This window comes from Drosophila teissieri, chromosome 3R (assembly GCF_016746235.2).
Source record: "Drosophila teissieri strain GT53w chromosome 3R, Prin_Dtei_1.1, whole genome shotgun sequence".
Lineage (NCBI taxonomy): Eukaryota > Metazoa > Arthropoda > Insecta > Diptera > Drosophilidae > Drosophila > Drosophila teissieri.
The window spans coordinates 27465651-27490927 of NC_053032.1; the positions used below are offsets into that span (position 1 = coordinate 27465651).

At 45.0% G+C, this 25277-nt stretch overlaps 3 protein-coding genes across 8 annotated transcripts in view; 1 reads left to right on the plus strand and 2 right to left on the minus strand.

Annotated features, from left to right (window-relative positions):
• Window positions 1-30: 30 nt before the first annotated feature.
• LOC122619886 (protein Red) lies at window positions 31-1935 on the minus strand. Its single transcript, XM_043797089.1, has 2 exons — window positions 258-1935; window positions 31-195 (listed from the first exon to the last, which is right to left on the minus strand). Exons 1-2 carry the CDS (start codon window positions 1839-1841, stop codon window positions 115-117), a joined length of 1665 nt encoding a protein of 554 aa, XP_043653024.1. The 5' UTR covers window positions 1842-1935; the 3' UTR covers window positions 31-114.
• Window positions 1936-2008: 73 nt separating this feature from the next.
• On the plus strand, window positions 2009-3392 carry LOC122622240 (adenosine deaminase-like protein). Of its 2 annotated transcripts, XM_043800556.1 has the most exons (2): window positions 2009-2109; window positions 2262-3390. In XM_043800556.1, exon 2 carries the CDS (start codon window positions 2309-2311, stop codon window positions 3254-3256), a length of 948 nt encoding a protein of 315 aa, XP_043656491.1. In that variant the 5' UTR covers window positions 2009-2109; window positions 2262-2308; the 3' UTR covers window positions 3257-3390. The 2 variants fall into 2 exon arrangements, with proteins under 2 accessions (XP_043656491.1, XP_043656490.1); XM_043800555.1 differs by lacking the exon at window positions 2009-2109 and having other exon boundaries at window positions 2174-3392.
• Window positions 3393-6834: 3442 nt separating this feature from the next.
• Window positions 6835-25277, minus strand: part of LOC122622238 (maternal protein pumilio) — a 171746-nt gene continuing 153303 nt past the window's right edge. For all 5 annotated transcript variants that reach the window (XM_043800549.1, XM_043800548.1, XM_043800550.1 and 2 more), the window contains 5 exons: window positions 17370-17840; window positions 16514-16730; window positions 8824-10101; window positions 8589-8757; window positions 6835-8523 (listed from right to left, as the gene is read on the minus strand). In XM_043800549.1, the coding sequence (XP_043656484.1) occupies window positions 8031-8523; window positions 8589-8757; window positions 8824-10101; window positions 16514-16730; window positions 17370-17840 (2628 nt within the window). In that variant the 3' untranslated portion in view covers window positions 6835-8030. The remainder of the gene's footprint in view (window positions 8524-8588; window positions 8758-8823; window positions 10102-16513; window positions 16731-17369; window positions 17841-25277) is intronic.

Below are 25277 nucleotides of genomic sequence, written 5' to 3' on the forward strand. Positions count from 1 at the left end.
ATAACGTTGCTAAAATATATTTGGAGCATGTAGGATTAATACAAGTACGAGCATACTTATATTTAATGTTTTACAAAATTACATTGCAAATATAGAATAATGTTTCAAGAATTTCTAGTACTTGGAGGATTTGTAGTCGGGTTCATCGCCGCCACCACCACCGTCCTTGGGCAGTTTTCGCTTTTGGATGATTGTCTAAATGATAAAGGCGAGCAAATACTTTATTTTGATCATTGAATTCTTTGGCGTATGCTTACCTGAATCTTCTGCCACTCCCTATCCAGTTCGGCCTTCTCGTTCTTCTCCGTCTTGTTCTTGCGCGTCTTGCGGCCGTCCTGCATCTTGACGCCATACTGGAAGGCGGCCTTGGGCAGCGCCTCCTTCGTGCTCATGTAGTCGGAGTACTCCTCCTGCGTGTCAAAGTCCCAGCGTCCAATGGGTCCCTTCTTGTTGCCCAAATCCATCTTGGTGTAATCCACCTCATCGTCCGAGTCGTCGATGGCGTCGTTCATCTCCTCCAGTCCGGGATAGCATTCTGCGTAGCCTTCGGGTTCGGCGAACCGTGCGGCCATAGCCTTCGATATCTTCGGTGGCGGGGGAATACTGGAGATTACCGGCTCCTCTGATGCCTCCGGCGGGCCGTCTCCAAAGTAGGAGGGGGCTGGTTTTCCTTGCTCTTGGCGGTTTCGCTCCGCTCGCGTGGCGCTGGGTTGATAGTCACCGATATCGTCGTAGATATTGTCGCCCAAGGGAGCTGATTTCCCTTCCTTGTTCGATGAGGAGGAGGTGGCGTGCCGACTGGAGCCACCATTGCTGGACGATCCGCGTATGTTTTCCACCTCCTTTTCGTAGAAGAGCGGCTTGTCCTTGTCGCGCTTTTTGTTCTTCTTGTTGCGACCGCCGGCACGTAGATAGCTCAGGATTTGGGAAAGCTTGTTGATCACAATGTCATTGGTGGTCAGCGTGGCCACATCCTCTTGTGACACCGGCACCTCGAACTTAGAGCGCTTCAGTGTGGTCGGAATATCCGATTCTCCTAGCTCGTCATCCAGATCGATTACATAGGCCATTCGTCCTGGAGCAAACAGCTCATTGCGGGGAACTTCTTTCGAACGCCTTGCCTGTACCAGATTGTAGATATTGCGGGCCAGTGCACCATTGATGGCATTAATATCCTCCGACTCGCGGCGCTCCGCTTCCAATTGCTCGGCGGCGGCAGCAGCTTCGGCGAGCTTTTCCCTTGCGACGGCGGCAGCTATCTCCTCCTCCTCCGCTTCCTTGGAGTGCAGCTCGGAGCGCACTTTCTGCAGCAGGGCGTAATCAAGACCCTTCACCAAATGCGTATGCTGGATGTCACCACCCAAGAACTTGGACTCCTGAATGATACGTCTTCTTCGTTCCTGGGCATCGATTCCGGATTTCATATCTGGCGCTACAGCTCGATACGCATTGGTGCTGCTACCGTGTCCCGGTGTGCTCACGTTCACGTAATCCGGATTGGCGCCATCACGTCGTTCTCGTGCTCGGTCCCTGTACTTCTCCGACAGCTCCTGCAGCTTCACATCCTCCTGCTTCTTAAGCGCCGCATAGAAGTTCTTTTTCTTGCGCCGCAGATCATTTCGCTCGCTGCTGCTCTGACCCTTCTTCTTCTCACCACTCAATCCTGTCGCACCGGGGGCGGTGGAGGGCGTGGCAAAGGTAGCCGTGGCCAGGGATCCTCCAGCGGAGGTGCTGCTCGTCCCTGAGCCAGGAGGCGGAGCCCGGGGCGTGGCTAGCAGCTTGCGGAAGTCATCGTTGGTCAGACGCACCGAGGGCGGTGCTTCCAAGTGGGCATTCGACATGGCGAAGAAGTTTTCTAAAAGAAAACTCGCGGAGAAAATCTATATTTACAAACTGTGCTTCTTCTTGGTTTTCCTTGCTAGGGTTGCCAGCGTAGCGGAGAATACAATGTTTTCGATTTTGGTCCCAACTGTAATCGATAACACTTTTACAGTGTTGCAAGTTTAGCGTTTTTACCGATTAGTCCCACTAGTTTTCATAAATCAAATAAGTAAAAACAAAAATGTTAGGCATTTGAAACGTTATATACGTTACTAAAGGAATGGTTTGGTAATGCTAAGTCTTTCTTACAAAACCCATGTAGCTTAATTTAACTCAAGTACATCAATGTATATTTAAAAATCGATTACACACTTTGCATCACTGTTTCTTAAAATGTGTTATTATTATTGTTAAACTAAAAATGCAGCAATTTCTAAAAGGTCTGCCCAAAGTAGAGCTTCATGCCCACCTCAACGGTTCCTTGGGCATGCAAAGCCTGTGTGATCTTGGCGAGCGATTGTATGGAACCTCCTCTGAAGATTTCCTAAACTTGTGCGCGCGCTTCAGTAGATTTGAAAAGGACATGGATGCATGCTTCGAGAAGTTTGCTTTTGTGCACGAGTTGACCTCGACGGCGGAGGGTCTGCAATTTGCCACGGAGCTGGCGATTCGGGACTTCGCCCAGGATAACGTCCAGTATGTGGAGCTGAGGACCACTCCAAAGGCGAACGAAAACTATTCACGCAGGGATTACCTGCAGATCGTGATCGATGCAATCAGGCGAGCCAAGGAAACGTATCCAGAAATAACAGTCAAACTACTGCCCTCCATCAATCGGGCGGAACCAGTTACCGTGGCCGAGGAAACAGTTTCCCTGGCTGTGGAGCTGGCCCAGGCTCATCCAAATCTTATCTTAGGCGTCGATCTAAGCGGTAATCCAGGCAAGGGACGGTTCTCCGACTTTGCTCCTATTCTCGCCCAGGCTCGAGATAGGGGTCTGAAGCTGGTTATACACTGTGCCGAGATCGAGAATCCATCAGAGGTGAAGGAAATGCTGCTGTTCGGAATGTCCCGCTGTGGACATGGAACTTTTCTTACATCCGAGGACATTGAGCAGCTTAAACAGCGAAATATAGCCATTGAATGCTGCCTCACCAGCAACGTTAAATCGGGAACAGTGGCCAGTTTGGAGGAGCACCACTTGAAAAGAATCATGGAGGCGGATGCACACAAGGTTATCTGCACGGACGACAGCGGCGTATTTGACACCACCTTGACAAAGGAGTTTCTGATAGCTGTGGAAACCTTTGGACTAACCCGTGAACAATGCATCGATTTGACCTTGGAGGCAGTGCATCATTCATTCGCCAGCGAACAGGAGCGAAAAGAGATGGCGGATAGGGTGGCAAGCTACGTAGCCATATTGCCCAAATAAAAAACTGAATTTAATGCCACCGTCCTAATGCAAATAAATAGATTTTTCCTGACAAAACATACATTTGTACCACATTGTTAAAATCCTTGTAATTTCTTGTTGCCACCAACCTGATCATGATCCCTATTTGTCAGCGAAGAAGTGTATATTACCTTTTAATATCATTCTTTTTATTTAATATGTAGAAGTATTTAGTTACAAGTTTGTTCATTAGTTATGTTCATCCTTCGTACGTACATATGTGGCTAATAAGTTTTTATGTTTTTCCCATTTAATATCATTCATAATTGAATTCAAGTTTTCATTTTATTATTTTATGTTCTCATTTCTGCCTTTCTGTGTGGCTTAGTTGGGGTTTAGGCATTCAAAATACAATGGAGTACAAGCTTTGGTCAATAGCGGGCTCTTAAACTGCGCCAAGTGAAGTGGACGATCGAAATGTAAGGAAACCAAAGTAAGATTTAGAAGATCAAATCTGTAGTTTGATACCACATTTTGAAATCAACTTTTGGGAGAAGTCATCTTTATAAAAGGACCCTCCACTTACCCAAGCCTGCAGATTAGATTTCAGTTGAAGTGGTTGCCTGCCTGGTATTCCCTATATACAGTTTATCTATATTTTATACGCTTAGTTTGGTTTTTGCTTACTGCTGTGTTTCTACATGAGTTTGACTACTGTATCCAGTTCATTCCTTATGTCGTGCTTCAAGGAACGACCAACTTAGGAGTTTATTTTGTATCGTATAGAAGTGTTTTTACCCCAACTAGAGAGCTCAATTACAAATCTATATATTTATATGAAGGTTTACATTTCTACAATTTGGAAAAATTCTACTAGTTGAAAATGGTATGGTATGGATTTTGCTGTTGTATTCGACTTTATTTAGGAGTTTGGGCATAAGGTTTTGGTATTCTTGCTTTTAAGTATGTATAATTTTGTTAAAATGTACGGCCTGGTAAAAGTTTAGCTTGCCAAGGCTTATAAAAAAATATGTCTTGTTTACTTACTGGCTCATTATAAAAGTCGACCATTTTTTTTGGGTAATATCATATAGACAGCTAGCCTGCTCATATATAAAAAATGCGCCGTATAAAATGCCTCGAACTTGCGCTCTCATTTGGTTGTTGTGCCATTTTCTGCGGTTTTGGAAGGGCTATAGGTTATGGTAGGTGTATATTATTTATCTATATTTATTTTCAATGTAATGCTATGCTCGTTTATTTGCATGCCGTATTAATATCAATTTTGATTTCAGATTTGTAGTCATCGCAGCCTTCCATTGAAGCCAATTAGTTGAAACTATGTGTGGGTGTGGGTGTGCATTTTGGTGTGAGGAAGAGACAATTAAATCGGGTCGAATTGAGAAATGAAACGTTTTCTTTTTGCTACATAATAAACTTGTTTTATTTTTTTCACAAAGAAATTAGCATTAATCGTATTTTGTATAATAATAATAAACATAAAAATCTAATGCATAGTTAAATCAAATGCTCGAATGCAATGCTGTCCAAATTGTAGTTATATAACTTGTGCCAATCGCTCGCGGTTTACAAAACTAAAGGTTTCGCTCTGTGTTTGTAGAATTTCTTGTGAATTTCTCCGTGTGTTCGAGTGTGTAACTACAAAATATTCTCGTAATTAATTAATTACTGTATATTTATATTTATATGTATGTATATGCTTTAATATATATTTATATTTATATATAATTTATAGTTTTACTTGACGCCAGCTCGAGCACATGCCATGCCTTTTAATTTCCGCATTCCCTCCTTTCTTCCTTCCGTCATTCTTTCTTTTCTTTTTACAACAAATTACAAATGGTTTATTTATGTCCTTAGCTTAGTTTACAAGGTTCTGCTGTCGAAAAAATTTTACAAATTTTTGCTTCTGCTGTATGCTTTATATTTACTTGAAATCTTGGTTATCTATAGGGCTTTATCGTAATGGGCTTTATTTTGTTTTTACACTTCACTTTGCGAAAATTCCAAAGCAATCGCAGAGGGGTTTTCAGATTTTGCAAATTCAAAATGCCCCACCTGCTTTTGCCTTTGGCATACAAAGAAATGCTTGCTCATTTCGCTTCTTTATACGTTTACATGTTTACAGGGAGTTTTCGTACAGTTTTAAGTTTTATTGTTTACAGTTGTGGTTTGTTTAATATTGATCCTTTTTAAGTGGAATTTGCTTTAGGTTTTTAGTTTTCGACTTGTATACCCAAGTGTCTTACATGCGTGCAAAAAATTGTTACTGTAAAAACTGGGCGTGTGTAGAATACGCCAGCATATACGTGTAAATTTCACTGTGCCACGGCACTTCCGCTACTCTACACATGTATTTTACATATACATCCTTTTTTTGCTTTTTTAAAAACGTTTGCCTCACGTCAAGTTCAAAACTAAGTGTAGTACATAATTCTATATGCGTGTATATATGTTTAAATATTTATAGGGATTCGCTGGCTTACACTAACTACTACAGCTAAGCAGCTCGCTGTGTCCTTTGTGTCTGTGTGAGTGTGTGGATGTGTAGGTGTTCGTGTTCGTGTGAGTGTGGGTGTCCTGTGTATTTTACACGTCAAATGTACACGGCGTGTAGCAATGTGTTTTAGCCTACAGAAAGCATCTCTACTTGCATTGTTCACTCCGTATCGAATTCGAGAATCCTAAATACAATGTTCATCTATGGATTATTTAAATTAAAATTATCAGTGCATTGCGCTCTAGAGACAGGCAGTTGACAAGTTAATAACTAAAAGTACCAAACAAATAATACCGAGCCCTGCTTGCGCTGTCGCTTGAAATGCGCTCACTTCTTCAGAGACAGGATAATACGGGTGTTGCAATGGGGTTTAGGTTCAATGGGATTGGGGGTAATGGGATTAATGGTGAATGGTTAATGGGATGTATGTATGTGTGCTGGGGGGGAAATGTACAGAAAATTACAAATGTTCAATGACTGGTATCCTTTGCTTGTTATATACAAAATACGACAACGACGACGGTGACGACGACAACAACAACGACACGACAACGAATTTGTGTGTACAAAAATATGCATAATACACTTTACATTGATCTCCAAAAATTGTTTTACATTGGATTTTTGTGTGTTTCGACGAAACCGACAAAAAAGTCTAAATTCGATTTTCTTACCATCTCTCGTTTTCAGTATTTTCAATATTTTAGTATTTGGAATAAGGCGTCGCGAAGTAATCTAAATTTATATCAAAAATGTACAAAATTCTTGGTATTGTTACTTTTTACAATATTCGTTCGTATGTATACATATACAATTTTTGTTTGCAATTTACAAGTGTTTCGATGACGTTTTAAAACAATTTTATACACTTACGTGAAGGAAGGGTTAATTATTTAGTATGCCGCACAGCGAATGCATTTCAAGCTTCGCAGGGAGCAACAAGCGCTTTCTGTCTAACATAACAAAGTTAACTCTCCACCTGATTTCGTTCAGTGTGCAGTTGAGAAAGCATATCGTGTCGATTTAAATCATATTTATACATATACATATATCATACATTAAGGTGGGCTAGCAAACATAAAAGTGTATCGGGAAATTTTGGAAAAAAATTGGTTTATTTTGATGGTTATTGTTTTAAAATCCAATTATTATCATTTTGGGCTTACTTGGCTAACAGGTTCTTTTAGCTGGCAACCAGCGCAGCGAGATCGTTGCAGATCCTCGTTCCGTGGTCACCAGCTAATGTGTATAAAATTATAAATACATGCGTGCAGTTTAGAATAGAATATGTATGAGTTACTTGCGACTTAAAAAAAATTTACAAAATATAGTATGTATACATTTTACAGTGAAACATTTGAAAATTACATGGTTTACATGGTTTGTTGTTTGGGGTTTTTTTTTATACAAAATTTTTACATAGTGCAAAAGCAACGTGAATGGGCTGAAGAGTCGTTCATTGTGTATGGGCGTATGCAACCGAGTGTGCGTGAGGGGGCGTGGGCGTGTCTCGTGTGTCTCTGTTTTCATTGTGTCTTGGTAGCTGCTGGCTCCAAAAACATTATTACTCTACATTCTACACTAAGTGCGGCTTCTGCTGTTATCCCTCGTATATATGTATGTATATTAGAAATGGTTCCTCTGTCTGCACTTATAAATCCTAGGCTAATTCATGCAGCCCGCTCTTTTACTTTACTTTCCTTTTTTTTCAGCTCGCCGGCTCTTCAGTTGTCTTCTTATTAATTTACAGTCGAAACATTAATCATTTACAGATAGACTTGCTATATAATAATTAATTTATACAAAGTTACAACGAAAATGTACGCAGACACATCTGTTTCATTGACATTTTACATTACATTCATTTATGTTTTCTTGATCGCGATTTATTACGCATTTTTGTTTTCTTTCATCTTTGCGGTTCATGCTTTGTTTTTTTACAAATTAAATATGCGAGCGCATTTTACAAATATTTTGAAATCTTGTTTCGTGAGAACGTTATTACTTTTTGTTCGTAAAAATACAAATTTCATTTAGTTGTAGCTGTTAAGCTCTTTTGCTTTTTAGCTTGCCAGTAGTGCTTCTTATTTGTTTCTCTAGCTTGGCGCATGTGTGTTTTACTCATTGCAAATCTTCGAGAGCAGCTCCGTTTATCGCTGCGTTTCCAATAAATAAGATTACATTTATATGTACGTTTTGTTTATGTTTAGCTCTACAGCTCCTAAAAACTATACTGCGATTCGAGAAGGAAGTTTCCTTTGACTGCCTGGCTTATTTCCATTGTTATTTCCTTTACAGCACAACGTTGCCGTTGGTCGGGGGTCCAATGGGACCCAAGCCGCTGTTGACAGCGCCCGACACCACCGACGACGAGGACTCGGAGGCGTCCGGGGAGGAGGGCTCCACAATCATGGCGCTGCCGTTCTCCTGCACCGAGCAAATGGTGGGTGAGGCCAGGCTGTTGGTGGTGCTGGTTGTGGTGGTGCTGCTGCCACTGGTGCAGGCGGTTACCGATGCCGAGGTGGCACCACTGCTGACTGCTGCCGCCGACGAGGAGGCCGGCACTCCGCCAGCGCCTGTGCCCACCGTAATGGGATTGGTTATCTTCATGTAGTACTTCTCCAACTTGGCATTGATGTGCTTGCCGTAGGTGTACTTGCGCAAGGCGGCCATGTGGGGCCGGATCTTGGTCATCAGCTTCTTGAGCTGCGTCGGCTCCGACACATCGATCATTTTTTGGACCACATAGTTGGCATACTGATCCTTCATCATCACGTGCAACGCGCTGTGTGGCGAAAATGAGATTTGGTTAAGCTAAAGCTAAGAGGGATTCAATTGCCAGGCACTCACTTGTCGTTGAAGGTGCAGACCTCGTCTATGAGACCAGTGCGTTCGCCGCGTGTGGCATGGGTGACGCACTTCTCCACAACATTTGAGGCGAACTTGTGTTGCGACAGCACCAGTACCTTGCCGCGCACGCTGTTGATGAGAATGGACTTATCCTCCTGCTTGCCGTGTTCTAAAAAGCAAGGATCACGATAAGTATAAGTATATATGTATATTAAATTATCAGGCGAGAACTTACCTAGCACATGCTGAATGACATAGTTGCCATATTGGTCCTGAATCAACTGTTCGGTGTGCTCATGCAGTTCGTCCAAAATGGGCGTGGTCTGTTCGGCGGTGCAGTGCTCGAGAATCCGCTGGATCACCCGGCATCCATACGGATGGGTGCTCAGCGAGTAGACCTGACCCTTGAACGCATTGATGATGAACTGCAGCGCCACGGGGTCCACGCACTCAATGCACTTCTGCACCACATGATTGCCATTCTGATCCTTGACGCACTTCAGCACGTGTCCGTCCAGTTCGTGCACGATTTCCTGCTGCTGTTCCGGCGAGATGCTCTCCAGTGCCTTCTGAATCACTCGGCAGCCGTACATTTGCAGCGCCAGCTGCAGCACATGACCCTTGACCTGCATGCCCAGCGTGTTCTTCTGCTCGGGGGTGCCGAACTCAAAGAACTTCTGAATGACATAGTTGCCAAAGACATCGGTCATCAGGCTATAGGCTGCGGCCAGGATCTCGCTGAACACCATTTGCTTCTCGGCAGCGGTGGCCCGCTCCAACTTCTGTTGGATAAACCGCGAGCCGTGCTGATCCTGCGAGAACTCCACAATGTGGTTGACGAGATCGCGTAGCTGAAGATTCGGATACCGCTGGTTGCGGAAATCCTCGAGAAGGCGAGATCTTCCTGGCTGCGGGGCACCACCCACTCCGCCGGCTGCTGCTGCCACAGCCGCTGCTGCCGCTGCCGTTGCTGCCACCTGTCGCGAGTTGGCGGCCGCTGCTGCTGCCGCCGCTGCTGCCACGGCTGCGGTACCCGGAATGGCCAGGGGATTCGAGAAGATCGAGCTGTTGGATCCAAACATATTGTTGGCGGCCGCAGCCACCGCTGCCTGGGCAGCTGCCGCAGTCGCCGGCAGACCAACGGCGGCCAGCTGCTGTTGCTGCTGCTGCCGCTGACGCGACTCGGCTCCAGGTGCCCGACTGCCCAACAGGCAGGATTGCGCCGATGGCGGCGGTGTGAGTGGCGCGCCCAGCGGACTGGCCGAGGCATTGCCCGCTCCCAGGGCGCCGTAGGCTCCGCTGGCCGCTCCCGACATCGCTCCCGGCCACTTGCCACGCGCTGCGGCGGCTGCTGCGGCAGCTGCTGCTGCCTGGGCCACTGTGCTGTTCACCGCATTGGCGGCCGCTGCCACACCGCTGCTGGTGTAGTCCATGGTCGAGGGACTGAAGGCGGAGGTGCTGCGGTCGAAGGAGTCGCGGCGACCCGTCAACGAGCTCGTGTTCAAGGCGAGACCTGCAAAAACGGCAAAGAATATATGCATTAGTCAGGGGTAAACTCTTGGGAAATGAAAAGAACCGATTTGCACACTTCAAATGAATGGATTTTATGGCAGGACTTTAAGCAGAAATATTAAAGTAAAGTACATCCATCTATGTGAACTTAATCGAGTTAGTTGCATCTTAGTTAGTTGCCAGCTTAACAGCACCTTGCCTCACTCAACCGCTGCGGCGACCATCAATCGGAAAATGGAAAATCGAAACCCTGTAAAGCTGGCCGCACTTTCCATCCAGTTTACAGCCGCCTTCAGCGGGATATAAACTGGATGTTGGCCCAGTTATAAAACTCCGACGCAACTGAGCCATTATCCTTGCCGGTCACCAATGCTGCTCAGTAATTAATCGAGAGAAGCGTGGAGGCAGCTTTGATGCGCCTGTAAAACTTAATTGCCCGCTTCGAGGCGCAGCTGCTGGCTTAGTTTTAGTCACTTAGCCATTTGGCATTTGCAATGCCAACGATAGACATCCCTTTCAGACTGCCCCGCATCCTCGTTTCCCCGCTTCCCCACTTCCCATCCCACCCCCGCGGACATCCATCTCTGTAAGCCGTAATGTACAGCATTAATGGTGCGCGCACATGAGGCTGCCTGCAATCTGCGAGGATATGTAAAAGGATACAAGTGGGCGGTTGTATCCAGCGAGCTGATGTTGCTGGGCGAAAGACGGTGCCAACTTGATTGATGTCGTAATCTGTCACTGGCATTTGATTTGCCATCTAAGCGGCGAAAGTGGAGAAAGTGCAGAGGGAATGGCTAGCGAGACGTTGAGGGATTCGCAGGCAGAGTCGCCCAATGATCCGGAAATGTGCGACTCGGCGAAAAGCGAAAGTTCAGGCGGCAAGCCCTCGGCACTAATAAATTCCTTACCCAATCGCAATCTCAATTCTGCCACATTCTGCTGCACTTTGGCGTTCGTTAGAGGCAACTGCAGATTAATTGCTCGAATTTATATTGAGGGGGCGGCAAATACGCCATAAACGTGGCCAGGACACATTAAGTTATTTGGCCACTAGTGCAAGTGCAACGGCGAAAGGGTGGCGAAATTCCCAGCTGGCTGCAGGTGCATAAGAAGTGGGTGGTTCTGGGCAACTCATTCCGGTTTTCCGGGGCAGAAGGAAAACGGGGGGAAAAGGGAAAGGCGAGGCGAGGAGAGGCAAATGTTGTAAATGTCAACACAGTGTGCGCAATTTGTTGACCGAGTTATTAAGCAATTTGTTGAAAGTTGCGGAATGGGGCTGGTAAATAATACACAATGTTGGTGTTTGTTGCGCAAAACTAAAATGCAGCAGTGTCAGCAGGTGTAACACAGAAATCGATAGTTAAAGTAACTCGGATAAAATGTCTGACTTACTTTAACTTAAAAGTAAATAAATGGATTTTAAGATTGCTTAAGTAGCTTAAGTGGCTTAACTCTGTTATTGAAAACTACTTTCCGTTGAGCCTGCCTACCTCTGTGTTATTTCCCTAAGTAATTCGTTTAGGCTTCAAGGATAATGTGACATTTAAAACGCTGTGCAATTCTTGAGCAATTAAAGCGCGGCTCCGTTTCCGTTACTTTGGAGCAGCGCTTTAGCACTAATTACATTTCATATAATGCCCCTTAAACCGTTTTTTCATAGCCTACTTAACAGCGCTTACAAAGTTGCCCGCGCCGAGAATAGTTTTCCAACCAACCACCCACCGCCCACCGCTTTCCACCTACCGCCCACTGACGACCTTCCTCCCGACATTTAAATGACTCGCAGTTTTTATGCGTTTTCACTTTTTTCCCCTCATCGTGCTGCAGGAAGTGAAGAGAGAGTCGGAAATAGGAGTGAGTGGGACGCGGGACGTGTGCATAATGTGCACGTGTGTGCATTTATAATTCATAAAATCATTACATTAAGCTAAGGACGAGCGGCAAAGTGTCGTCTCTGGCGTCTAGTGCCGTCTCTCTCGCGCCACTCGGCCCCTCTATTTCTGTTTGCGGAACGTGTGCATAAACCACAGAATGTCGCCTGCAATAAACTTGGCGTCTTTTAATGCCACCCACCGCCCACATCCAGAGCAGTCATGTATCCACGTGCACTGCGCGAAAGAAAGGATCGAAATACGACTGCGTTTTTAAATAGTACAAAAATCAATGACAACCCTCTTAGTTAACTTAGTTACTTGATTTTCATGAAGTATATAATATCTTTACCCATTGGAAATTGCAACTGCATGGTGCTAGCCCCGTTTTTGGCTGAGTGTACTGCAGTTTCATTTGGCAAAGTGTCTCCCAAATGGAGGGCTGCTCCCACTCTAAGCTGATTTGAGCCGAGACAGACGGTCGTCGGGCAGGCCCTGAATTAGTGGAGTGATGGGGAGGACGAAGGTGGCCCCATATACACTGCCAAATGCCGTCCAGCATCCAACACACACCACCCACCACCCGCCACCCGCACAAATTGCATGAATAATTCCCTTTTAAATTGTGCAACTACACACGCACCTAACCGAAACCCAAAACCATGCCAGCCAAACGCATGCCCAGGAAATAAAATAAACAGACGGAAAACATACGCCACCGAGTGCCGTCGTCGTGGAAAACTCCACCCCCGCACCACGCAGAAAAAACACTTTCCTCGATGCAAATTGTTTGTGTTTTTCCGCCGTCTGTATTTGAAATTTAGTCTGTTGCCGCGTCTGCAATTTCGGCGAAGTGGAGAGGCGCCAAATTAGTTGCAATTTAAATGCAAGAATTACAAACTTTTGCTGGCTGTCATTAAACTTCTAAGCATTTCACTCGGGATTTCCCCGTTTAATGCAAGAACTTTTCGCTGCGCGCTGGCAATTAAATTCTTGCAACTGCTGTAGACAGATAAAAGTTAGTTTTTATTTAGTTTAACTACGATTCCCGTGCTCATATCAATCATCATTAACGTAGCTTACAGCTATATAAAGATTTAAATATAATCAAGTTTTAATAAAATGAACTTAAAGCTTAAGTGTTAATTAAGGCGAGTTCTTGTAGTTTGGCCACTGTTACATCAACCTGTGCGGCAATACGATTTGGTTTGCGTCACGCATACGCCGTGTGGTACATATCATTGAGACTTTCATTAAGCGTAAAGTGCACACACGACCGCCAACACCAACACCTCCCGACACCGCAGCAAGTGTCATCCGTGTGCTGCATGTGATCCAAGCAGGATGCCCTCTCCTGCTGCTGCAGCTGCTCCTGCGCTCTGTAAGCCAGCATAGCAATTGACATTTTACAAAATAAACGAATTCATTTGCACAAAAGGCGGCCGCAGAGCGGAGGTGGAGAAGGAGCAGGAGCAGGAGGTGGAGAAGGAGCAGCAGCAGGAGCAGGGGGCTGAAGGATAAAGCAGCTGGCTGGCAGGACGAACAATGTGCGGTGCTGTATGCATTGTATGCAGAGTGGTTTCGGTGGCTGGGCGGCGCTGCATTCGATGGGTGGTGGTGGTGGTTGGCGAGGCCTTTCACTTTTCCACCTCTGCCACCAGCCCTGTGTGATGCAATCACATGTTGCCAACATGCGAAAGGTGTACATAATAATTTAGCAGCCAAAGGAGGATGTCTCTCCTGCTGCTGTTGCTTCTGCTGCTGTTGCTGCCCCCATTGTTTTCAAGGCAATACCCAAAATGGGTATGGCGGTTGCAAAGTCAAGCTGCTCTCTGTTTTCTGCTTTCGGCTTCGGCTTCAGCTTCTGTGGCACCCTCACGTCTCCCGTGCCAATCCTGAAACCCGGCAGTCACATGCCACCCTTCTTTGGGGCCCGGCCAAGGCGCATTAACGTTTGTAATTGCAGCTTGTCTCTGACGCAGAAGGGGATTCGTTCAACTGATATCCCACTTGCCACCCGCTGCTCTTCTCCCTCAGTCAGCCACTTAAAACAATATAATCTCCATTAAAAAGCCTTTTTGACATTGCACGCAGTCAGAGACAGAGACAGAGGCAGACACAGAGACAGAGACAGAGACAGTCGGACAGGCAGACAGATAGTCAGCTAGTCAGCTAGAAAGGGGGTAACCAGGGTGAAGGGTGCGGGGTGAAGGGTGTTCACTGTACAGCATCGATTGCACAACATAATGAGTGGGCTGCTGATGAGGTGGCCCCCAGCCAGGCTGCACTTGTTAGTGGGGATTTGTGCCGGCGGAGGACAAACTGTGGGCGCCATGTGCTAATTGTAATTGAGATGCGAGTGTGCAAGTGGAAATCGTTACACTCGGGGCAAAAATTGCATCGTTTTGTTAGGAGGAGGATAACCTATGTATTAATGACATTGCTATTCTGAATAAATATTTAATATAATCAACTATAACTTTAATAGTGATTATAGTGATGGGAGCATTCTTCCCTTTGCGTTTTGAATGCACTCTTTTCCCTCAGTGCAACTAATCCAAATTGGTAGTGCGGCATGTGCAGGTGGATCTGCGAATGTGGCACACTCCTCGAGAGACCCTTAGCCTAATCACCTGGCATCATCACGGTGCTCCGGGCAAAGCATGTCAGGACTTGACTTGCGTGCTCGAGAACGGATTGGGTTCGATTGAGTATTCCCCAGCCACTCGAATCCGAAATGGATTACTTAACCGGAGGACTTTTGCAGATCGCAGCCCTTAAAGCGCGCGTTTAAAATTGCTACGTTGAAAACAAAAAGCAGTGGGGAAAAACAAAAAACAAAAAAAAAGCGAAATATAATAAAATACGTAATCACTCATACGTCATGTGGGACAACAGTACAGTGTGCGAGAGGAGAAAACTGGAAACTTCATTAAACTGCCATATGAGGCAAAATGAATTAACGACATAATAATGCCAGCTCCCGACCATCAGACGGACGGATGGATTCGACTGCCGGACTGATAGTCCGGGAAATTCGTTGCGTTAATGGAAGGAGCGTTTTTGCATGCGGTCGGGAAATAAAAACCGGTGGGTGGAAAGCGTAATAATTGATTTCGCCTGATTGTTAATGGAGTTAATGGAGCTGTCCATGTCTGATGTCCGTACCGGTGTGTATTCGCGTTTTAAGGAACTTTAACGCGCTACGTAAGCCGCCATTTACTCTTATAGACAGCAAACAAATGAACAACATTCTAACGAATTAATTTATGTAATATTATATATAACTTCTAAATATATTTAGGCAAAGATTAACCAAGAACCAGTTCAAAGTAAATATTACTGCCCATTTAATTTCCAACTGCACTTCATTATGTTTTTAGCACATAAACTATCGTTCTCTACTGATGCAATTTTCTACGACAACCCAATGCATTCCTTATTTTTCTGCAACTAAAAAGTAGGAGTTTCTGCCCAAACTCATCGCGTTGCATGAGTCAGTTTTGGGGACTTCTGCAGTTGTGGCAGTTGCATTAAAGTGGAAGTTGAGAGCCGAAGTTGCCGGCGCATTGGCAATAATAACATTTTGCGTGCTTGCATGCAATTGTTGTTGGTTTACTCCTCGATGGCTCTTCTGTGCATTAGATATGTATGAAAAACAGGAAAATTCACTGACACAAACAGTTGGTTTTCATGGCTGCCATGGTGTAGAAATGCATTCTCGACTGGGTCATGCCACATTCATGAATGCCCTGTAACTCCAACTTGGGGAGCTCTAAATGTTGTGCTTTGGGAATTGAGAAAGGATACTCCTTTACAATACTTTAAACTAGAAAATAGTTACACTTTGTTACACTTTTTTCGTATAAAACGAACTTACTTTGGATCTATTTCTAACCTTGTTGTTTTGTTATACTTGCTATATGTAGAGCAACAAAACACGCAAAATAATCGAAATTAAATTCGATATTGTAAATTGCACGATTATAATTGCACAGACGTGCAATGTGGCTGACAAGTTGCAATGACTTTTCCCCCTGAAACCCTTTGTTCTATTATTGTTGCTCAGACACATACATATATGTATGTATATATATTCAAAGGCAAACTCGAATATTTGCTATTTGCGAGCTCGGATCCTTTAAGTACAAAGAGAATTGTTAGATAAGCAAAGATTAATGGCTATACACATACATACATACATAGAACAAGGGAGTGAATTTTATTGGGTATGTTGATGAAGATGTGCAACACTTTACACTAATTACAATTTCTGTCACTCCACACTGGGCGAAATGAGCGACTGAATTGCTGCACTTCGTGACGATAATATGGCAAGTGAAGGTGGTGTATATTTTACATTACTCATACGCACTGTGTGCCAGTTTGGTTAGGTGAATATTGCTCATACGCCATGTAACTTTTGCTTATAGCCTATTTGGCATTAGTTTACCATCAATTTGCTTTGAAATCCATATCCATATCATCGCTCAATTTCACCCACTGCGAGTATTATGTACAAAGGAGTGGAGCACTTACCTCCGACACTGGAGCCGTTCTGCTGCGAGTAGAGATTCTGTTGGGCCGTCTGCGGCTGCGGCTGGTACAGCTGTGGGCCCTGCGGGGGCGGGGGGCCGGCGCGGGTGGCGCCCGGGGGCACCAGAACGGGGGCGGGGCTAACCAGACGCATCGGCGTCCCGGTGCGGGGTCCTCCCATCAGCAAGGAGCCCGTGTGATCGAGGAATGCCGGGATGACCTGCAGCATCAGCATCGGTAGCACGATGATATCACGACGATATTATACACGATGCGGTTTTCGTTTTTGTACAGGGGGTTAGATTTTTGTTTTGGTTTTGGTTTTTGTTCATTGTTTGTTGGTTATGGAAGCGTGTTGTTGTTGATGATGTGAGTATAAAAAAGAGAAAAAAAAGAGAGAGACAGAGCATAAATATACAACGTTTTAGGTCCAGTTAACTAGTTGTGTGGTTACAATTACAAGGGGAAGCTTTACATCATTGTACAGTTTTCTTTTTTTTTTGGAATTTACAAACGTACAGTTGCAATGGCTGCGAAATAGATATTTTATGCTGCAAACGAAATCGATTTCAAGGGGGTTTTAATATTCAAAAGGCATTTTAATATGCTGAGATTGTTATGAGAAGGAAATCCTTGAACTTAGTTTATCGAACAGACAGCAGCGCTGCTGTTGCTGTGACCGCGAGTGTAAAGCCTTTGATACACGCAATTGACACCTGTCACATGTACACCACCGTGGTGCCACCAACCGGTGCCGCTATGTATGTGCACACGCTGGATGCTTCATTGTTAATCGGTGGCAACTGCGCCGGGTGATAATGTACTGGCTGTATGGGCTATATGCGTATATATATCTCACCTGATACGGCTGATTCTCGGCACCCTGCTGCGAGGGGGTGAGGGGGCGGCGCGGCTGCGTTCCCTGTTGCGGAATCAGATTGCTGGGATACATGCCCCATGGCGCAACGCCGTAGTACTGCGGCATCTGGGCGGCGGCAATCATGCCCATATACGGGGCAGCCTCCTGGCCCGGATTGATGACGTAGGGCGTGGCCTGTTGGGCGGCATAGGCCGCATTCTGCGCCTGCTGGGCGGCCAAGAATTGTTGCGACGCGGCCGCCATGTGCATCTGTTGCTGCTGCTGTTGCTGTTGTTGCTGCTGCTGCTGCTGTTGCTGCTGCGACTGCTGCAGCGATCCGTTGGGAACGGGTGGTGCGCCCACAGCTGCCGCAGCACTCGCTGCCGATGTGGCAGCTGCTGCGGCTGCTGCTGCGGCCGCTGCATTTGTGGCAACTGCTGCAAGGCCCGGATTCTGCGAGCGAAACAGTTGCTGCGGGGCGAAAAGAAACGAGAAAGAGGTTAGTTATCGGCTCATTGGTTTAATTGCAGTCCTCGGGGAGTAAGTACCTCGAGTTGCATTAAGGACACAGTAGGATTTTAAACGCTTAAAGATTCATTTGAATAAATGTCGCTACGGAAGTCTGTCTTTCATAAAATCTCGCGGATTTATCTCAGAAAATTATTACATTTTATTCCTTGTAATGCTATTTCCTGGAATAACTCAATCTAGCTTAATAGGTCGCAGCATATGGCGTTAAGTCGTGATTATCAGTCATATCGAGTAACCGCCCCGTTGCCACAAGCTTATTCTCATTCGCAGTACATACGAGCATGCACATAACCAGATGGCATCCGCTCGTGTTGTTCTAGCAGAACATACACACACATACACACACGTGCACCGGTAACATGATAAAGTGTTTTCAATTGGAAAATTAAATCAAATCCAATCAAATCAGCATGAGGAATGCAGAAAAGAGAGTGAAATAACAAGCAGCTAGAACGGGAAAAACGCATGACTGAGTGTTGTGTTACTTGTTTTTTTTTGCCCCCAGTGCTCAACATGTCCTCCTTTATTTTTCTCCTATTTTATGCCTTGTCTCTGGCCATGTGGATATATCATCACCAGGAGCAACAGCCACTCAGGCATTTCAGAAAAAAAAGCACTAGAAACTACATGCATAAATTGCCTTGTTGAAGGTAAACCGGATCTGAAGCTCATTTGAGCTGTGTGCTTGATGCTGATTAATTGGTTATGTACTTAAGAATTAAATTTATGGAGAATATAGGAATTTGCCTTCTAGTTATACTCCTATATACCTCGTACTATCCACACATTTTCCAGCCACTTTGATGTAGTCGAGGCATTAGTGCCTTTTCCCCTGGAATTCAACGTATTCGGAGTATCCCCCAGGAAAGTCAGTTTGAGACTGTTGTGCAAAAGGCATAAATTGGCAGTCCCCTTTTGGACGCATAAGGATATGTGCATAATGGCATCAATGACTCTGCCCTTCCAAAGACAGTGCTCCCTCGATGGAGTCTCATGTCGATTGCTTACATGGCGATTCGAAGGGGAAAAACAAAGCGAATCTGTTGCTGCTGCTGCTGCTGCGAAACCAACTGGGATGACATTAACATTAAGGCGAGTGGGAATGAGGAATAAATGTGAATTATTGATGAATGGTGCAGGGCAACAGTGAAAATAAAACCAAACAAAAAAGGCAAATAAAACGGAAACGTGGCTGAAATGTGGCTGAAACGTGGAATGAAGATGGCAAAGTAAAATAATAATAACACGCAAAACTTTTCGAAAACAACAGGGCCAAGCCAAGCATTTCCACGCCGAGATGTGAAAATGTGGCGAAGGCGATAAAAAGCAAATATCATGGCCTGCATACTTTTGGGCGCGTGATGCGTGAACTCAGCACTCAGCACTCGGCACTCAGGACTCAGGACTCACGATTCAGGACTCGCAGGACTCGGTGCGGCCCACGAGCATGAAATAATAATCAGAAGCCAAATAAGTGTAGAAATCTGAGCCATCGGTTGCCATGGCCCCCCAAGTCCTCGTCCCAGCCTCGCTAACAACTGCCTCTCCCCAGTTCCTCTGCCCTTTGCGATTATTAAAACGAAATTGAAAACAAAGGAAAGTGCTGGAGAAGTGAAACTGGAGAAGGGACGAGAGCTGAGCAGAGGCAGTTAGGGGGAACTTATGTAATTTCACGCCAGTAAAGTATGCAATGCTTTGATTTAGTTGCCAAGTGATGTAAGTGCCGCTCCAATAAGAGATCTTTCTTTTCCCCCGAGAGCACTGCAGGAAAAACCTTTTCCCCCCTTCAAAAGTATGATATATTTTAGCAAATCCGTAGCATCTGTACTTTCTTTAATGTTTCTGCTCCTTTCTTCTTTCTTTAATTCGAAAACTCGTTATAAAACTGGCTGGAATGCGTCTTTAATGGCCACATAAGCTGGCATACCCGCCGCCCGCTGCAATACCCAGTGATTTATGCAAATGGCCGGGTGGGTCAGTGGCAAATTTACGATCCGCACATGACACACTCGAGTTATTGTCCTTAGGCTAACATTACTCAGGACATGGGAATTATGGGTATTATGGCGCAAGGATTGCTAGTTCCAGAGCAGAAGCAGATTGGCAACAAGTGAAGCGCTGCCCGCCAGCGGCGAAATTATGGAAAAATGTTTGCCCAACTTTCCCGGTGTCGTGTGGCTCCCCGCTTTTCGCTTTCCCTGGCATTTTAGTATTTCAGTATTCCAGTTTGCCACACAACTCGCGTTTTTTCACAATTCTCTTCCACTTATTTTGGTTCTCCGGCATTCCGAACCCTGCGCCCTGACATTTTTATTTCATTTCATTTGCACATTACTGTGCAGGCGGCGGAGGGGAGGGGGGAAGCGTGCTTAATAAGCTCCCTGGTGTGCAATTTTCAGCGCTCGACTCGTAATGGAAATTATAGCTGATGTCATACACAGGGGAGCTGCCCCGAGCGGGATCGCCCCACCACTGCTCCCACTATCTGCACTGAGAAAAAAGGCAATCGTTCTTGATAATAAATATACATGGCATTATTTACAGCATTTACTACCTATAATAATCAGTACGTATTCAAACAAACCCTGAAGAGCTTGCATTTCTGTGAATTCTCTTCAGCATTGACACAATAATCACCGTGTATTTCTGGTTCTGTTTCGGTTTCAGTTCTGCGACGCCCTTCGAGTGAAAGTGAGTCAACTAACTGTGGCAACATGCCCGCCCACCCAACTTGTTGCAAGTGGGTCGCCGGTGGCAGGAGTTGGGTCGCTGGAGTTGAGTGGGTGGTGGCAGCTCTTAATGTTGCCTTCGGCATTTGCCTGAGTGGATTAGTTAGTTGGGAGTAAGCAGCAACAGCAACAGCAGCAGCAGCAGGTGGGGCGCACTCAGCTAGTTGATTTATAATTATGGCCAGGCAACGAAATAAAGGGAAAAAAGCGGCAGGAAAACAGCAGTGGCAACAGCAGAAACAGCAAAAACAGCAGAAACAGCAGAAAGGCAAACAAAACGCTCGAGGACCTGGCCAAAACTGCCTGACTAACTGCCTGCCTCACCTTGTCTGCGGAAAAGCCGGAAAGTTTCAAGTGGCATATACACAAAGTTGTTCGGCTTGATTTGCTGCAATTGGTGGGTTTTTCTGTTTCTGTTTCGGTTTCTGTTTCTGTTTCTGTTTCTATTTGCTGCTTCGGTTTTTCCCCATTTTCCGCTCTCCACCAGTTGACATAGTTTTTTTTCGTTCCTTGTGACGTGAATAATCTCAAGTTGGCTTCAGCAGTTGGTCAAATTATTTCGAATTAGTTTTCACATTTTTCCCCGGAAGTTTGGGTTATTTGGCGAGGATAAATAAAGTTTTATTAAATTTGTTTGCAATATTAATAGTTCAATCGAGGCATTGGAAAAATATATTCGTTTTCCAGTTTCTTTAAAAGATCTGCGTGTCTGCCATAAAGAAAGTATATTAAATTGGATTCCCTTTTCACTTTGAACAAAAAGTGCAGCTTGTCCTTTTCTGTTTCTATTGAGCGATGGAAACTCTACTTGGCCACTTGATTTAATTTCCTTTTTTTTCCAATTTCCTGTGCTCAGCTTGAACTTCTTACTAGCTCACTTTCCCCCAGCTGCCGACTCGAGATGCGATGACTGTCATTACTCACGCTCAATGTCTCCGTTTGGGTGGAAGGACTCTGCGCTCTGCGCTGCGCGTTCGTCCTTTTTGCAGGACACTCATGAGTTGGCAGCTACTTCAGCTGAGTTGCTGCGCTTTAATTAAATATCAATTACGCAGCCAACCCTCCGCAGTGTCCTGGCTCAAGCTGAAAGGCAATCAATTAAGTGCGCTCCTCGAGGAAGTGTCCATTTTCCCCCTCACCCCCAATACCCTAAGAAATCCACCCAAAAGCCCTCCCCCCTTTTCATTTCGCCCATCTGCATAGCCGTGCAGAATGAGTGCAATTCAAATATTTGTAGTCTGTGCTAAGGCGCAATAAAAACAGAACGCAAATTGAATATGAATGATGGTGAATAGTGAATGGTGAATGGAGGAGCGGTTTAGCTTGACGTGCTACGTGGTGGGGCAGCCCCTTCGCTAATGAAAGGACAGCCAGTTGGGGGGACACTTTAGGGGAAGGCAAAGGAAAGGGGTGGTGGGGTAGAGTGGGGTGACTGGGGTGTTTGGGTGACCCTCGTGGGTACTCCTGCACAAACGACTTGTAAACAAAATTAATGCCACAAACAAACATTAGCGCACTTTCGGCGTGTTCTGTTCGCGTTGTGTGGCTCATTAGGCAATCGCCCGCCAGTGGAAACGAGTGGGTGGGAAAATCGTTGGGGAAAAGCTCTAATAAACACAGAGAGAGAGTGTGAGAGAGAGAGGGTGGGAGGGGAGTTGTATCCGAAAGAGTGGCCAGCTTGCTGACCATTAAAGCGAATTACTTAATGGCCGCACACGCGTGTGCTTTTGATGCCTACTTTTAGGCTCGGGACACACCCACATCTACACTGGGAGAAGCGAAGACGAGTTGTTATTTATATCTCTATCTTGAGCCATTAAACTAACTAAACTAAATCGAGTGTAACCCATGGTAAATGACTTCAAATTGTTTATATCTAATCATCGGCTTTAAGGACATTCATTGTGCTTTTCTAGTTTTTAGCAGTGCACACTTTGACTTTCTTTAATTTGAGTTTCAGCTTTCTTTTTGTGCTGCTGTGTGCGTGATTGCTGTTTGTATATTGCTTTTTAATTTTCCTCGTTACTCGCAATTTCCAGCTGAAACGTGAGCCACAAAAGCAGAGGCAGTGGAAGAGGCGGAAAATGAAAAGGTGGGGAAATTGCAGGGAGGGAAGAGAAAGGAGAGAGAAAGGTGGGGCAGAGTCGACAACATTGTAGTTTCTATTTACGCCTCAACTTTGCCACATATTTCATAAGTTTTGTTAAACTTTCCTGCCGCCTTTTCTTTATTTTCCTTGCCTTGCAACCTTGCAGGAATTACGTATTTGCCTCCGTTTTCCGGCTCCTTATTTTTCTTTGGTTCCACCCATAAATTCCAGCCACTCAAGGACATCGGCGCGTGAAAGGAGTAATGAAAAATGGGTTAAGCTGGCTTACGTTACTTTACTCAATAATGAAAAGTTCAACATTCGATGACAAACTTCTGGGCGAACTTTGGCAAACTATAGAAGGCGAATTAGTTTCTCAAAACTGTGGCCATCCAGAAAGCCATTGCAGTTTTTAACACCATTATTAAATCGAAAGCTATCAACGCAACAGCTAAAGTAAAGAACCAAAAAAAAATCAATTTAAAGCATTAAAATTCGCGATTAAGGTTAAGTTGTCTTCTTAGCCTCATTCACTATGCATAAGTAGGATTTCGGGGCCATTTCAGAACTGGATTGTGTTAAATCCGAACCACTAAAGAACCCGCCAACCACCGAAATTCGCTCCATTTCCTCTCCCCGTCAGTGTTATTTTATTAATGAAATTGCGCCATTTCCTTTTTACGTTTGCCCCGCGACTTCGGGGTTCACTTTGCTTTCGCCTTGTTTAATGATGACGCAGAGATGTGAAAATGTGGAAATCGGCGAGTGAATGTTCGGCAAATGTGACCTTAATTTGTGCAGCGGTAAGTACAATGTTGATATATGGATTGGAATACAGTGTGGTAGTCTTCATTTACATGAGGAGCACATTTAAAGTAAATTATTGCCAAATGCCGCAGGACAAACGCTCGATGGCCGCGGTGGTGTGAGGGGGCTCAAAGGATGCTGCCAATTACCACAAAGGGAAGCCCCTTCAATTTCCCCCCTCTCCCTCTGCATTCATTATTTACCACCCCCCTCCATCGCCAAACGAATTGGACGGACATAAAAATATCTGAGGCAAATGAAGCCATAAATGCGCAATCACGGAATTACATGGAAATGTGAAATGCGAGGGGAGGCAGAAGTCAATGTTCCCTGCTGCCAGCCAAAGTGTTTATTTATGCAGTTTTTATTTCAGCAAGTTTCCACTTCTCGCCGGTCAAGCATTGCGCATACGCAACGTTGTGCGAAGTAACTTTGAACTTTGCCTGCCGCCGTTCGCCGTTCGTCGTTCGGCGTCAAGTTTAATTGCCTTGCAAATTGCCAAGGGAATAAAACCATGCAGATCCCTTTGAATTTCATAACAAATTGCTGCAAATTGAAGCGAGTTCTTTCGCTTTTCTTCTCCATTGTCTTGCGCCAGCAGTGGAAAAGTTCGACTTGCTGGCCGGAAAACCGCCGCCCATTAAAACTATTTGCCGTAACAAACAAGACCAGCTGGCAAGACAACAAAAACCAAAAAAAAAAGCGAGAAGAAAATTCTTGTGTGCGGCAAACATTTTTGGGTGGCTGTGGGTGGCATGCGGTGGTTTTACAGCAGCCAACTTTGATTGTCTGGCCAGCTTTGTTGCATTCTTTGGGGGCGCACACAACTATTTGCCCAACTATTAGAAAGTCAATTAGGTTTTTTTTCACGCCCTCCCTATTCGAGAGATTTCAGATCTGAAGCACACTTTTAGAAGATATTTTTTGGAGCTTCCTGGCTTATTGAATTAAACCATTGCTTGGGGACATGAATGCACGTAATTTCAATTAAAATTTGGCATTCGCAGTAGAAGCGCCCCACACATTTGCGAGTGACAGTCACCTGCAATTCGAGCATTTTCCGCGGCTTTTCCAGCCCAATTGTCCCGTTTGACAATTGCTTTTCTGATGCCGGCGAAAATTGCGCTGACAGCATTTCAACCGAAAAATAGAGTTTGGCGGAAAAGAGAGGGTGAGGTGAAAAAGTGGAGGATGGGCAACAAATTGGCCCGTTCCAGAAATGCCAGGCACAAACAGCAAAGAGGTTTGAATATAAAGTCAGAGTTTAATTATTGAGTTTCAATTAATTTGGGGGCTCACATTAAAAACCGATTTCATTAACGTTTAAACTGCAAAATGCGCCATACATTTGCAAGATTTCATTTCATTTTGATGGCTAAACTACGAGGTTGCAAATAATTTCCTAATTAAACGTTTCGATAGGCAAGCTTTAATTGTCTTGCTGCTGTCATATTACACTACACTTACATATTTGCTTTCGATTCGGCAGAAAGCCACTTCGATTAGCCTAATTCTCTGCTCGATTCATTTGCTGACTTCCCGACTACGTGACTTCCCCGGCATCCACACACTTCATCGCCTGGCAATACTTCCTCTGTGGACTCCACAAAACTGCTATTAATTGACAGCAATGCCTCCATGCTGGCCCTTCCACTCCTTTAGCTGCTTTAGCTGCTTTCTGCCTTGGCCAAGAGCATTTTTTGGTTATGATTGCTACGTGCTCGGCGTCTTAAATTCAATTTCATGCCCGAC